At 45.1% G+C, this 13,088-nt stretch overlaps 1 protein-coding gene across 2 annotated transcripts in view; it reads right to left on the minus strand.

Annotated features, from left to right (window-relative positions):
* Window positions 1-13,088, minus strand: part of LOC119452861 (uncharacterized) — a 60,058-nt gene that overhangs the window by 31,230 nt on the left and 15,740 nt on the right. For both annotated transcript variants that reach the window (XM_037714810.2, XM_049667349.1), the window contains 8 exons: window positions 12,390-12,471; window positions 12,221-12,322; window positions 9,575-9,606; window positions 8,147-8,332; window positions 5,398-5,478; window positions 3,716-3,931; window positions 1,842-2,033; window positions 89-178 (listed from right to left, as the gene is read on the minus strand). In XM_037714810.2, the coding sequence (XP_037570738.1) occupies window positions 89-178; window positions 1,842-2,033; window positions 3,716-3,931; window positions 5,398-5,478; window positions 8,147-8,332; window positions 9,575-9,606; window positions 12,221-12,322; window positions 12,390-12,471 (981 nt within the window). The remainder of the gene's footprint in view (window positions 1-88; window positions 179-1,841; window positions 2,034-3,715; window positions 3,932-5,397; window positions 5,479-8,146; window positions 8,333-9,574; window positions 9,607-12,220; window positions 12,323-12,389; window positions 12,472-13,088) is intronic.

Below are 13,088 nucleotides of genomic sequence, written 5' to 3' on the forward strand. Positions count from 1 at the left end.
GATCACTCGAGAGCTCTCATTGGAAAAGTCTATTGGTACTGACCACCAGCCAGGATTCACTTCAGCACCAAAGAATGTAAAAACTCACGTCTTCCTGGTTGACCTCGAAATCTGACATGAACGGACGGGGAAGCACCAGGCTGCGCAAGCTCAGGGGACTGCACCACGGTATCAGGATCTACAGGAAAAGCGATGTATTGCACGCCGCTCAGAAGTATATCACTTATTCATGAGCAGCACTTTTGCAAAACCCTCGCAAACATTGCAACACTTTCAGGTAAGCCGTAAATTCACGACATCTCACTTGTCCACTTGAGATGCTCTAACACATGCAGTTTACAGAACTGCAATATCTGTTTTTCGCGCAGAGTTACGGAAGTGTAAACTTCGTGCTTCTATTTTTACTGATATTTAGATTATTTGATATGATTATTTAGATTACTGATACTGGGCAGTTTTTGTAAAAATTCCAAGGTCTTCAATAAAAACTGCTTTTTAGAGTTGCTAGAACTTAATTTTCTCTCCCAAATTCAACAGATCTCATTTAAATCGGTCCAGCAGTTGTCTCATAAAAGCATATTGGCGTTTTACATGTATTTTAATAGGAGGAGGAGTGGGCCCAGGCTAAAGCTCCCTGCGACGATCGTAAATGACCTATAAAAATTAGACATTTTATGATAAAATTGCAAAAGCTGGCAAGTACAGTGAAGCCCTGATTTATGACTTTCTCGAGACCGCGGAAAAATGGCGTATAATCCAACGAACAAAAATTGTGTCTGTAACAATGTACGAAAGAGCGGCAAGGAGCTCCAATTTAACCTACAGGCTGATACTTTGCATGACTCTGAAACCAAAACTGCCAAAAAAGTAAATGCACAAAGAATACTGCATTGCAGGTGCAAATCACGCTTTATAGGAGAGATTTAGGATACCGTGTACCACGATCTGTGCCTGCCAGCATGCGACGACATTCTTTTTTTATTTACAGACTTTGAAAAAAGTTGGTCAATTTCTTCTAAACTTTCTTTGAGCCAGGCAGCAAGAGCTGTCTCTCGAGTGTCGCCTGCCCAGACAAATCTCCAAATGTTGACGATCCTACGCAGCTCATCCGTGAATGTAGGCAGAAGCCTGGCAGCGCCTGTGGCATTGTCCTCGACCAAGGTGGCAGCCAGCAATGCCGGCATGATACAATGACCCGCGCGAAACCGGAAACCCAATGACACACACATGAAAGGATGTGCATAAACAAAGCTCCAATTTGCGTGTGTCAACATGCGTAACCAATACAATTCGCATGCTTTCCGGTGGCTAATCAGCTTGAACTTCGCAGATGCTTTTGCACTTTCCATACTCGCCAGGGTGGTATTCTCCAGTCATCACTTTCGGAAAGTTTCACTTTCGCGACACTCATCAATCAATGTGTCTAACAGCATTCTTGGCACTGAACGAAGACAGCGAGCTTGGAAGGGCACCAAAAATGCTGTCGGCCGTATACACTGTGGGGAGCACACGCGTCCATCTTATCCCGCATACTCATAGCGTCGCGTTCCCACATTGCGGATGCATCGGGAGCAGGGGTAGACACGAGAGAGGGCACTACGCCCTCTCCCAGTTCTCCTTCGCCTCTCGCAACGCGCGTACCCTCCGCCCTAATCTGTCATAAAACCCGGGATGTCGCAAAATCGGGGCACATATAACCGGGGTTCCACCATACACGCACAAGGGGTAAGTAAATGGCTTTTGCTGTTTATTGCTGTCAGTACACAGTTAAAGAAATGTGCGAAGCAAATGAATTTAAAAAAAAAAACTGGCAAATCAAATGAGCAGAGGAAGGCACATACCCCGAGTAGGAACATGGCATTGCAGGTGTGCGCCCAAACCCGGTGGCAGAAGTTGCCCCAGCGCCACAGGGGCAGCCGTGTCGAGGTGAGCCGGGTGTTCTGCTTCTCAGCCACGTATGTGGGACGCTCACCCAGCAACAGGGTGTCCCCTGTTGTTGGCTCCGGGCCCGAGGGGCCACCCACACGCCGCACCTGCAGTTGTGCCTCAGAATGAAATATGGGTGCCGCACAAAATTCGGGGTACTTTTCAATAACCTGCCTCACTGTGGGTACAGTTAAATAACAAATCTGAAACAAGTTTTATTTAACAGCAAATGTGAAACATGGGCAGGCAAAAAACATGGGCAAATAATGCGGCATGACACTGGCCCACATACGAAGACGCTTATGGTGCAAAACTACCGTATTTATTCGAATATATGGCGACTAATTTACCCATAATTTTTAGCCTCGAAGCCTTATATGTCAACTTGCCTTTAGGTGTGGCTTCACAGCAGCGCAAATTTCACCTTACAGTGTGGCTTTACGGCAGCGCGCACCGTGGTGCCGTGAAGCCACATTATAAGGAGAAATTCGTTCTGCCGCAAAGCCACACCTAAAGGCAAAATTAGCATATAACCCGCACTTTGTATGTTGAAGCTCCCTTCCCCTCTATTTCCCGGTCGCCATGTTGCATTTTGGAAGTGTTAGTAATTCAGTATTTCAGGCGATCCCCGCCGAGTCTCAATCCATCAGCTGTATCGTCTCATATTCGTGTGCATACTCAAGATTTTTTTTCTTGAGTCGCCCCAATTGCACCCTCACCTTATAATCATGACCACCTTATAATCGAATAAATACGATAATACTGATATCACATTGGGGCACTTGGGAATTTTCAATCGTAATCGTATCTCTTGCGCAAGCTGCAGAATCCGACTCCACTTTGTGAGTCTGGAGTTTGAATCTTGGTGGCCAGGCAGTGCAATTTTTTTCTTTGTCTCTTTTACAGTCGAACCTGATAACAGAGTATCAACCGACACAAAATACCTTTCTTATATCCAAAATTCATTATAAGCATGGATTCATTAAATGCTACTATTAGCAAGAAATATTTTACATAATTTACTTCACTGTATCCAATAATGTTATATTTGTGTTCACTATATCGAGGTTTGACTGTATAATTCTGGCAATACATTCTGGAATTTCAGTGACGGAGATCAGCAGACATCAAAATGACAAGGAGGGATGAGCCTATATAGTGTCCTGGCCACTTCGCGTTTCCTTCAGCATGTGTTCCAACGTTGACAAACAGCCAAGTCCCTCATTATTACTACATGTGCTTCCTTCAGCAAGCAGAGATTAGGAACACTGAGGGTGAGTTCTAATTCTGGCCAGCGTTAAGAGACAGTCTACGTTGACAGTCAACAAGACAGCTTCAAGCCCAAGTGGTGGAACGCATATAGAACCGTCTGGAAGATGTCTCTGCGATGTGCGGCCACCTCACGTTGAAAAGAAAAAGCTAAGAAAAGTACACATCACTGTATTTTAACACTTTGCGCGTGTGTGAACCTATGAAAAACACAACGAAGCTCACATTAAGCACATAAGAAGGCGTGATTATGTTTTCTGGTGAGTAGACGAACTTCTCGTCGAGTTTCCAAGCCTTCTGCTCAGCTGCCATCTTGTTGAGGCAGTGAAGTAACCGGCATCATTTTTGACTTCCATCTTGTCTTCAAGAAGCTCTCTCTTATTCTGCCGTTTTCGACAGCATGGGAACGATAGTTAAAATGGCCACTGTTTGCTTAGCCGTCTATTTAGCCATCTACGACAAGTATTGGAGCACAGCCTACCAGCAGTTAAACAAGCAAAGCTAAGGCAGAGCAACCAACCTGCCACTGGGAGGGCCTCCACACATGTGTCTGCCAGGTGAACGTCCGGGTGGGAGCACGCAGCCGCGCCAGCTCGGCAGCCAGTGCAGGGGCCTGTTCCCGCAGGAAGGACAGGTCGCGTGCCACAAAGTAAGCTGCCTGGGCAAGGCCCCGCTCCCGGCACAGTGCCAGCGCCGTCTCGTGGGCCTCCAGGCAGTGCTCGCGTTCCAGGTGGCACTGCAGTCATCGAGACGCAGCACTCGAGGATCGGGCAAGTCATTGTGTCGGTGAAAGCACTGATCGGACATACTGTACAAATCCTGTCGACTCAAACTTAAAGAAAGAGATGCTTGAAAACAATGACAAGGAGGACATCCAACGTGAGTGGCCAGCATGGTGCAGCCACCTGGTGGCGCAGAGCTCAGTCAGACAAACACAGAGCTAATATTGCAGTAACCTAGTGCATTATACTTCGCTGCTGGTGTAAATTTTTTGCAGTGGCGTAATTGTGTTGCTGCCGAAAATTTACACCAGGAGCAAAGTGAAATACACTTGGTTACCGCAATATTAGCTGTGTTTCTGTGACTGAGCTCTGCACCACCGGGTGGCTGCATCATGCAGGCCACTCACGTTTACACCTCCGCCCCTCCGGCAAAACACCCAGTCCACCTGAGTTTACCCGAATACCGGAAATGATAAAACTCTATTTTCGAGAAAATGAATGCATCGAAAATAAACTTTTGTCCTCTTGAAACATTAAGGGCTATCTGATTTCCGGACGAAACCAGGTGCACCCACAAGCTTGAGCACACAAGTTTATGAGGACCATTAGAATTAATTTATGTCCCCCCAGTGCCAATTTTACCGCAACTGTGGAGGAAAGAAAATTTAGGAGGAAGCATGACATCAGGCATCCAGCCTTTGCAAGGCAACCTCCCCCTGATGCTCTTCTCTCCCTTTCTCCCAGCTTTCACTTGCCAAATGCGCATATCATGCTTTGAATCCTGGGAAAAGCATGCTGTAGGTGGCTTGGCTTATGGTAGATTTGAGTGCCGCTGGCTGCTGTAGTTGCCACTGCTTTCTCCAGCCTGGGTTATTCACTTTCCGCTCAACACATTTGATGCTTTTAGTTCTTGTCCTTATTACCTAGAAACATTGTTGCCCTTTCGACAGCAGCACTAGCTTCAAAGCTTAACATTACAACTTGCGAGCAGCGCAGCAAACAACCCCGCACAGCGACTAGAAACGACCGCTTGCTATCATGCACTTGGGTGCTGCTTCCATAATTAATCCTTTTTGTACTTTTGGCTAGGCTTCAAGATTATCATGTGACGATCCCTCCACGCTTTCTTCTTTCTTCCATGACCAGAACCAGCTCAAATTAACAAACTGTTTTACACATGGTCTTGTAGACAGCATAGCAAGATAATAACTGGCTCAAGTCATCTAAAAATATGAATAAATGAGGTTTGAATCGTCTCTGTTGAAGAATTGGCCAACGATGTTGTCACCAACTACTATCAACAAAAATAGCACTGACTGACGACAGGAAGTGTTGCCGTTATGACTAGAGCACTGGAGACACATTGCAAACAAGACTCGTGCAATATGGCAAGCAGTACCAACAGTGGCTAGTTAATATCTCAGTTTACCACGGGTGCCCCCATTAAGCGGGAGTGTGCGAAATGTGCAATGATGCCTACCTGAACTTCATAAAGCTGACTGCGCAGCCATGGTCCAATCAAGGAGAGCACGGGAAACTCTGCTTGTAGCCGCTCCTTCTCCTAAGCAAGCAAGAGGCAGGAATGCGTTAGGAACTTGCAGAGAGGGGGGGGGGGGGGGGGACCCGCACAGCACATGATATTGTTGCACTCTGCAGATGTTCCCCTGAGCTAAGAAGTCTTGCTACCCTGATGACATACTTGCTGCAAAATAACATCGGAAAGCTAATCTTCGCTATCCAGCCAGTCGTTCACTCTAGAGCCCTGAAATAAGTGAAACTGCTTGCTCAGGGAATTCACCAACAGCAGAGCATTTTTGGAAGTGATTTAGCGGGGATCATGAAGCTTGGAAGACATGTTGCAAAAAGCTACATGACATGACGACATCAGCCGTGCATGAGCACTGCAATTTCGGCGGTTTTAGTGGCTGCAAGACCTATCTGGGGGCACTCAAATGTCCTGCACAAAAGGTAGGTCATTTCTGAACCAGTCTCAAAGATCCTGGCTAGCACTCCCCGTGGACATTTCACTTTAATGTGTCAAACAGCTGTGGCACCCCTGCTACTTCTATATAAATGGAGAAGAACCTCCATAAGAATGAGAAATGTTTTGCCCTAAACAGGAGTTTGCTTTAAATGGGGCCAGTGTGGTTTTTAATATATATTAAGTAGGGGTGTGCAAACACCTAAATAATAGATTTCGAATCGAATACAATTTTGGCAAAACAACACGGTGATGCACCTGCTCGGGAGTCTCCCAGCATTGCATGACAAGAATGTAGCAACCTATCAGTAATTTGGGTACATAAATACTAAGATACACAGTACAGTATACTTTTATTAAAGGAAACTTCAAGTTAGTATACCAGCACTGATTACAACTCAGTTCTACTATAAAGGTGTCAAAATACCTTTTTATTGAATACAATGAAGTGATTTTTTACCTCTGAAGCTAAGCAATTAGTGATGTTATGTTGTACTGAAGACCAATCGGGCTCTTAGTTCAACAGTGAACCTGTGTACTATGGCAATCTTTTACTGCATACAAAGTTTTGCTTTCCAGTTTTCCTTCAAAATACAGAAGGGCTTTCCAATCTTAACGGCAGGTAGATTATTGTAAAGCAATCTGCGCAACAGACGAAAGCGCGAACCGCCTATCATGTCACTCAATCACCGCTTCACGTGTAGCTATCAATGGTGCTGAACAGTTCGACCGTGGTCGGTGCTGACATTAGAGCAGGTGCCTTTTCATTGTCATGTTCAGGTTGATTTGCCACCTGTCAAAGATTTTCAAATCGAGAGGGTCACGGGCAGTTCGCGCAATGCCCCCTCCCCCTTTACTCGTCAATCCGCCGTCCACGCACATGAATGCAACCGGGCGGTCACCGAACTAGTGACATCATACTTTCACGCCCACCATGTAAATCAAAAGCTAGTCTTGTGACTGGTTGCTCGAAGCAACAAAAAGTGACCGATGTAGATTTAAGAACGGCGTCGAGTACAAAAGGCTGCCATACCGTGTGTCACAAATATGGCAGCCGTGAGCAACATTGTTGTCATGCTGAACACTCGTTTGCTGATGCGGTTTGTCGGATTTTCGAGTGTTATGCAGCTGCTGCGAATAGACCTGCGTCGATTCGACACCAAACTGCAACTTTAGTCACCGATGCCCAAGATTAGGCCTAATGGCCAAAGCCATGTGGCACGGTGTGGCCGTGATTAAAATTCACAACTGGCCGCTGTGGTAACGGCCCACAAGCCGTCATGGAATGCTTGCCATTAATCTGGTTGTACAGGTCGCTCATCGCACGATCACGCGTATTGCAACACGATCCACATGCCTTCTCGCGGCTAATCGGACCGATTTTCACATGCTGTCGCGCTGTCCGAAATGCGCGCTGCTTTTGTTGTTGGTCCTTCTGTACGTGTCGCGGTACCATTTCGATCGTTCCTATCAACTAGGACGAATTTTGTACCAACAGAAATGGCCCCGGCTGACAAGTTGCCATTCTGCGTTCCATTCCCTCATCGGGCCGACATCGGGGAGCGCATGCAATAAGGCAGAAGCGCGTGCAGAGACAAAATCCATGTACCGGCGGCCCATCTATGGCGCGCTTGGCGCTCCTTTTGCGTGGCATCAAGCCCAAGGGGCTCCGCAGCGCACGTGAAATGCGGCACTGCGAGGGTCTCTGCACCAAATATATCAAATAGTAGATATTCGTTTCACACACCCCTAATTTTAAGTTGACACATGAGGGCAGAAGCAATTCATAAGGTGTGTCTTCACACAAAGCTAAAGTTGTGTCGGCCTCATAATGTGGAGAATGGGTTCCACTGCAGCAAGGCAACCCTCCAGGCCTTCTGGCAAAAATCATTTAGGGATATTTATAAAGGGCAACTATTCACCAGAGCCCCTAGGGGAACATTTTGGTCCCTGGAAAGTGGTTGGCTTCTCTGAAACTTTGTACAGTCAACCACAAAATATTACGGACCATGAAATCTGAGAAAAAGCTGAATATCTCCGCAACCTCACAACGCAGCCTGGTATTTGCATTTCTGGCCTCGACTAGAACATGCTAACAACATTGTCGTATGCAGTTTTGCTGGCTACTGCTACAGGCTGCTCGGGAATTGCTCGGGTTTTCTGAGATCTCGTGGTCTGTAAACTTTTGTGGTTGACTGTACATGGAGGATGCTATGCCTCAAACTCATGCAGCGCCAGCAGGTCCCACCTGAGCTACGTAGTGCGCAGTACGGTTGTGCACAACATCCAGAGCCCGCTGGATGAGCACAGCTGCTTGGGCCTGCTCAGCGAGCAGCTGGCCCAGGCCCGGCGCCAGGCTCTCCAGGGCTGGGTCACGACCCACCGCCTCCGAGACACGCCGCACATACTCGTCCTGCACGGCCACTTTGGCTTGCTGCAAGCAAGACATCAAAACCTGACAAAAAGGCACATCCGGACCTTTGCCATCACAGAGCATAGAGTACAGCGGTATGCATGGGAATACCAGGCCTTAGATTGGCATCTTTCTCGGAGGACACATTAAAGACACATTTGGCAAACAGAGCTTTGTCTGCCCCAGTGATTTTTTCTGCACCAAAATAGGATGTAAAATGCTGCCTTTTTTTTTACCATTAAACTATAATTAGTAATTATAACACAAGTGCTTGCACAAGTGCATCCAGTTGTATTAATTGCAAACAGCACCACCAGCGGGTGACTAAATTTGGAGGAAGAGCAATACAGTTTTCAGTCATTGTGCACCTATTTCAATCATATGGGAATGTTTTCTTTGTTTCATTGAGATAATTTAAGAGAACACACATAAATGCTAGACATGTTAAGGAACAGCTGGGACTTGCTAGGAGTATTCTCTCCAAATGAACTTGAGCTGCAAGGCCATGACCATGTTTCAGGAGAAGCAAGCCAATCCAAACATTCCATGTTCCGGCATTCCAATAGTGTCCCTGCTTGCAACATGAATAAGTGGTGGCACCAGATGTCTTCGTAGGTAGCATTTTAAGAGCTTATGGTCATCCCAGAGGATGTCACAACCAGAAACACTGGACTTTCTTGCGGTGGCAATAACGATGTTAGCTCTGATGGTAGTCAGTTGCCAAATACCAGGAACACATTTTCAGTTCGGTTTGGATCGTGTCTGGTTGTAACATACAAGTAATTTTAGACTAACTTTCTTGGGAAAAAAGGTACATGACACAGACAAATACAGTATTCCCCAGTACCACCTGCCCTACTATGGCCATATAGGCATTTGGTCACCTGAAACAAGTCCCAAGAACCTAACGACATGAGCGTTGTTTCTATGCAATCCCGCTCTGGACGCACAGCGTGGCGTTTGCGCTTTTGCAACAATCACCTGCCCCGCTCCTCCCCCCCGTCGTTAAAGTGCATGCCCCCCCCCCCCCCTTCCTTGAAAAATACTCCTGGTTATGCCACTGCCCATACCACCGAGATACGACAGGTTCAAACCTATTCTGACAAGCTTCACAAGACATGAAAAGACTTTTTCTTTACTACAAAAAGGAGCTACGTGTTAAAAATGTATTTCAATGTACAGATAACTGGTCAGCATCATTCTAACAACGTACTACAATTACAAGGCACTAATGATTCCATCTGTGCTGCAAAAAGAACTCACCTTCTCTATGTCGCTGTCAGAAAGTTTCTTTGCTGTGAAAGAAAAGTATGAAAAAATAATAAGAGCACGAACCCACACACACACGTTACAACTCCAAAATCATGCTTGCAACTATGGCAACACGTTTGCAATGTGAAGTGTAAACATAACTGCAGTGCTACTGCAAGGAAGAAGCCTACTTTCATGCATGGAAAAGCTCCTTCCTCAAAGTGGGCCACCACATTTCAAGTATGGCAAGTATACCACACTGTGTTGCTAGCCAGATATATTATTCATTTGCATGCAGCAGGGAATATCACTTGGCTTTTCTCCATTTGTACATAACCTTCACAGCTACTTGAGTGTCAGCTTTGCATTACATTTTCAACGTATGCTTGCGATATGTGCATTTGTTTTTAGTAATGCAAGTACTTAAAAAAATAAAATAAATATCTTTCGCTAAACAATGCACAATCGCCCATTTGAGGGCTGTACGCATGCTCCAGACAAAAATCACTGCCTCTGTCCCTTAGCTTTTTAAATTTCCTATCCAGGAGCAATTTTTTTTTTCCTTGTCACTGCAATTTGGAAACTGCAGTCCTCTTGATATTTCTGAGTACCAAGGATACCTGACATAAAACGACATGCAAAACACCCACCTTCAAATGCCAGCAACAATAAATTATACACCCATCACAAGGACAGCTGTATTTTCACAGACTCGACCTGGATTCAGGTTAGATGTTCTAATGAAATGAAATAAAACTTTCTAATTCACTGAAATTTTCTGATGAAATGCAAACAAGAAGTAAAGTAAACCCTGCTTAAATTAATCATGTTATAACAAAGTCCTGATTAAATGCTCGTTTGCAGTTTAGTCTTACAGCATTCGCCTTGCATTCAGCATAAACAAATCATTGCGGCCAGGAAGGGCAATCCTCAACCATGCTAGGGGGGCATTACATTCTGTGTTTTGACAACACGGCAGTTTGGATAATTTAATATCTGTCACAATTTCTGTAGGTCAGTCACACACAGTACTTTCTTTTGGCTTCTATTAGGCATGAAAATTATTTCGTCACAGAAGTTTTGGTCTCCGTGATGTGCTTTCATGCATCATGTGCAGGTTGTAAGTTTGGCTCCCACCAATTTATTAGACTTCTAATTTATATTTTCCTTTATTACTAATACAAACTTTGTTGTAAATCTAATTGCCATACACAGTAAGCCCTACAGCTCAATAAAATATTCCTTTTTAAGTTCATTAATTTCACCAATGCTTTCCTTAGTCTCATAATCTGATAGCTCCGTAACATTGTTACATAAAAATCAAGTCTGTCGGCTTCCCTAGCTCTTCATCCTCATTGCCTACTGAGGGTCCTGACTTTGGCAGCGTTAAGTTATCATATGAGGATGTATTGGGTAATATCCTGCCCCTAAGATCGCACAATACTTAATGCCCAGTTTATAGGTTCTTCTACAACCACTGCTGTGGCCATAGGTGGCACTGGCTGAACACTTCAAAGCAAAGTTTAATACAGGTACACAAATACTTTCAGAAGTTTATGGAGGGAAAGCAGCAGAAGTAGCTCAATCTATAGAGCATAGCATGCACCAAATGCCAGGTTGTGGGTTCACTTACAGTTAAGCCTCAATATAAAGAAGTCGGTAAAAACAGCAATTTGCTTCATTATATCAAAATTTTGTTATAGTGAAATTCGACCTTTTGTGCAAATAAGCACAGTGACTGATCGATTTTTATTACATGGAAGGAGCCGCTAAATATTGCAAATTATCGGGCAATCGGAAAAAGCAAGTCTGAATGAGAAAAAAATTATTTTGCTGAATTTGAGAGCCGGCGAACAAAAGATACGGTTTCATGATGTGTCGACGACATTTTCCGAATGGTGGTACGAAGCGAACCCAGCCATGCCTTTGCGTCCACTTTGCCCCTGTGGCTGATAGCGTCGCCCACAGCAGGACGACGCTAGCCCGAAAAGCACTGACAGCGGGTAGTGAACGTTTCATCTGCCTCTTGCTTGGATGCGTCTTCGAAACTCAAGATTATGGAACCTTCAGTACTAAATGCGTGGGAAGACAAGGCACATGATATCAGGCCATTTCAACATGCCCACTCTTTGCACACATGGCAGATTACTTCTAAACAGGGCGCGCGGGCTGCGGCAGTGAAATTGCGTTATAATGAATTTGTGCATAAACACACTTTGTTATATTGAGGCTTTATATACATGGTGTCCTATGGGCAAGAATTTACAAAAAGTTAAATACTTCATTATATTGAAGTTCATTATAATGAGATTTAACTGTTTTAATAAGGCAGGTGGACATTTTTAATGTGGTCATTCCTAACAAAAATATAGGGTCGACTTACTACCCTGGGGAATTTTCTTTTGCCCTACACCAGATAGAAATGAAGGCACTCAAATCTTCCCGGCAGGAGGCTCCAAAAACAGGCTATGTTCAACTTCTCAGCTGTTTTTGCATTGACCCTGCAATGAACTTCCAGCATGCTCACACTACAAGTTCCATGTCATGGAGGCGTGAAATTCTACGACACAGAATTCCACGACGTCGTTACAATCAAAACACACACAAGACTACAGTAGTGCACCATAACTGCATTGTGCCAACTCAAAAGCAGCCCACCTCTAAGCTTGGCCACCAGGGCTTCCCGGAAAGCAGGGAACCAGCCGCGCAGCTCCCTCTCCAAGATGTGCACCAGAAAAGGCATGGCACTTCGCAGCAGCTCTGTCGCAACAAGAACCACAGGTCAGATTTGATGCACAAAGCATGACAAAAAGAGGTTCGCTCATACCAGCATTGTAGAGACGCAAGTCGATCATCTGGCCCTTGGGTGTCTTGTAGACGTAAGGCACAGTTGGTAGCCTCTCCTCCCCCTGGTGAACGAGCAAGCCAAATGGTCATGGGGTGGGCCAGATGCTCATTCGTCTAAACTTTGACGAGCAGCACAAGAAACATGGACAAAAAAGACACAAGTACACAGGACGGGCGCACGTCCTGTGTACTTGTGTCTTCTTTGTCCGTGTTTTTTGCGCGCACGTCCTGTGTACTCGTGTCTTCTTTGTCCATGTTTTCTGCGTGCACGTCCTGTGTACTTGTGTGTTCTTTGTCCATGTTTATTGCGCTGCCCGTCAAGGTTTTCAGCAATGAACCAACTGGTCCAAACAAAAGATTATTGCTCATTCGTCAGAGTTCAAAGCAAAAAAACACACATAAGCTTTATCCTGACAGGTGCGTGGGTGTCTGTGGCAATGCTTTAAACGCACAAATGCTCAATGCAGCATGCTCAGGCTAGCCTCACTGTGTGACCACTCAACTTAAGTTCTGATTCCACTGCAATAAAATATTTAATAAATTAATAATTAACTGTTTAATTAATAATGTCATTTCTAATTGAAATTTTTAGCAGGGTGAAGAAATTCAAGGTAGGTACAGGGTGTTGCAAGAAAGGCAAATAAAGAACATGTCCATCTACAAGTTCTGGCTATGAACG

This window comes from Dermacentor silvarum, chromosome 5, assembly GCF_013339745.2.
Source record: "Dermacentor silvarum isolate Dsil-2018 chromosome 5, BIME_Dsil_1.4, whole genome shotgun sequence".
Lineage (NCBI taxonomy): Eukaryota > Metazoa > Arthropoda > Arachnida > Ixodida > Ixodidae > Dermacentor > Dermacentor silvarum.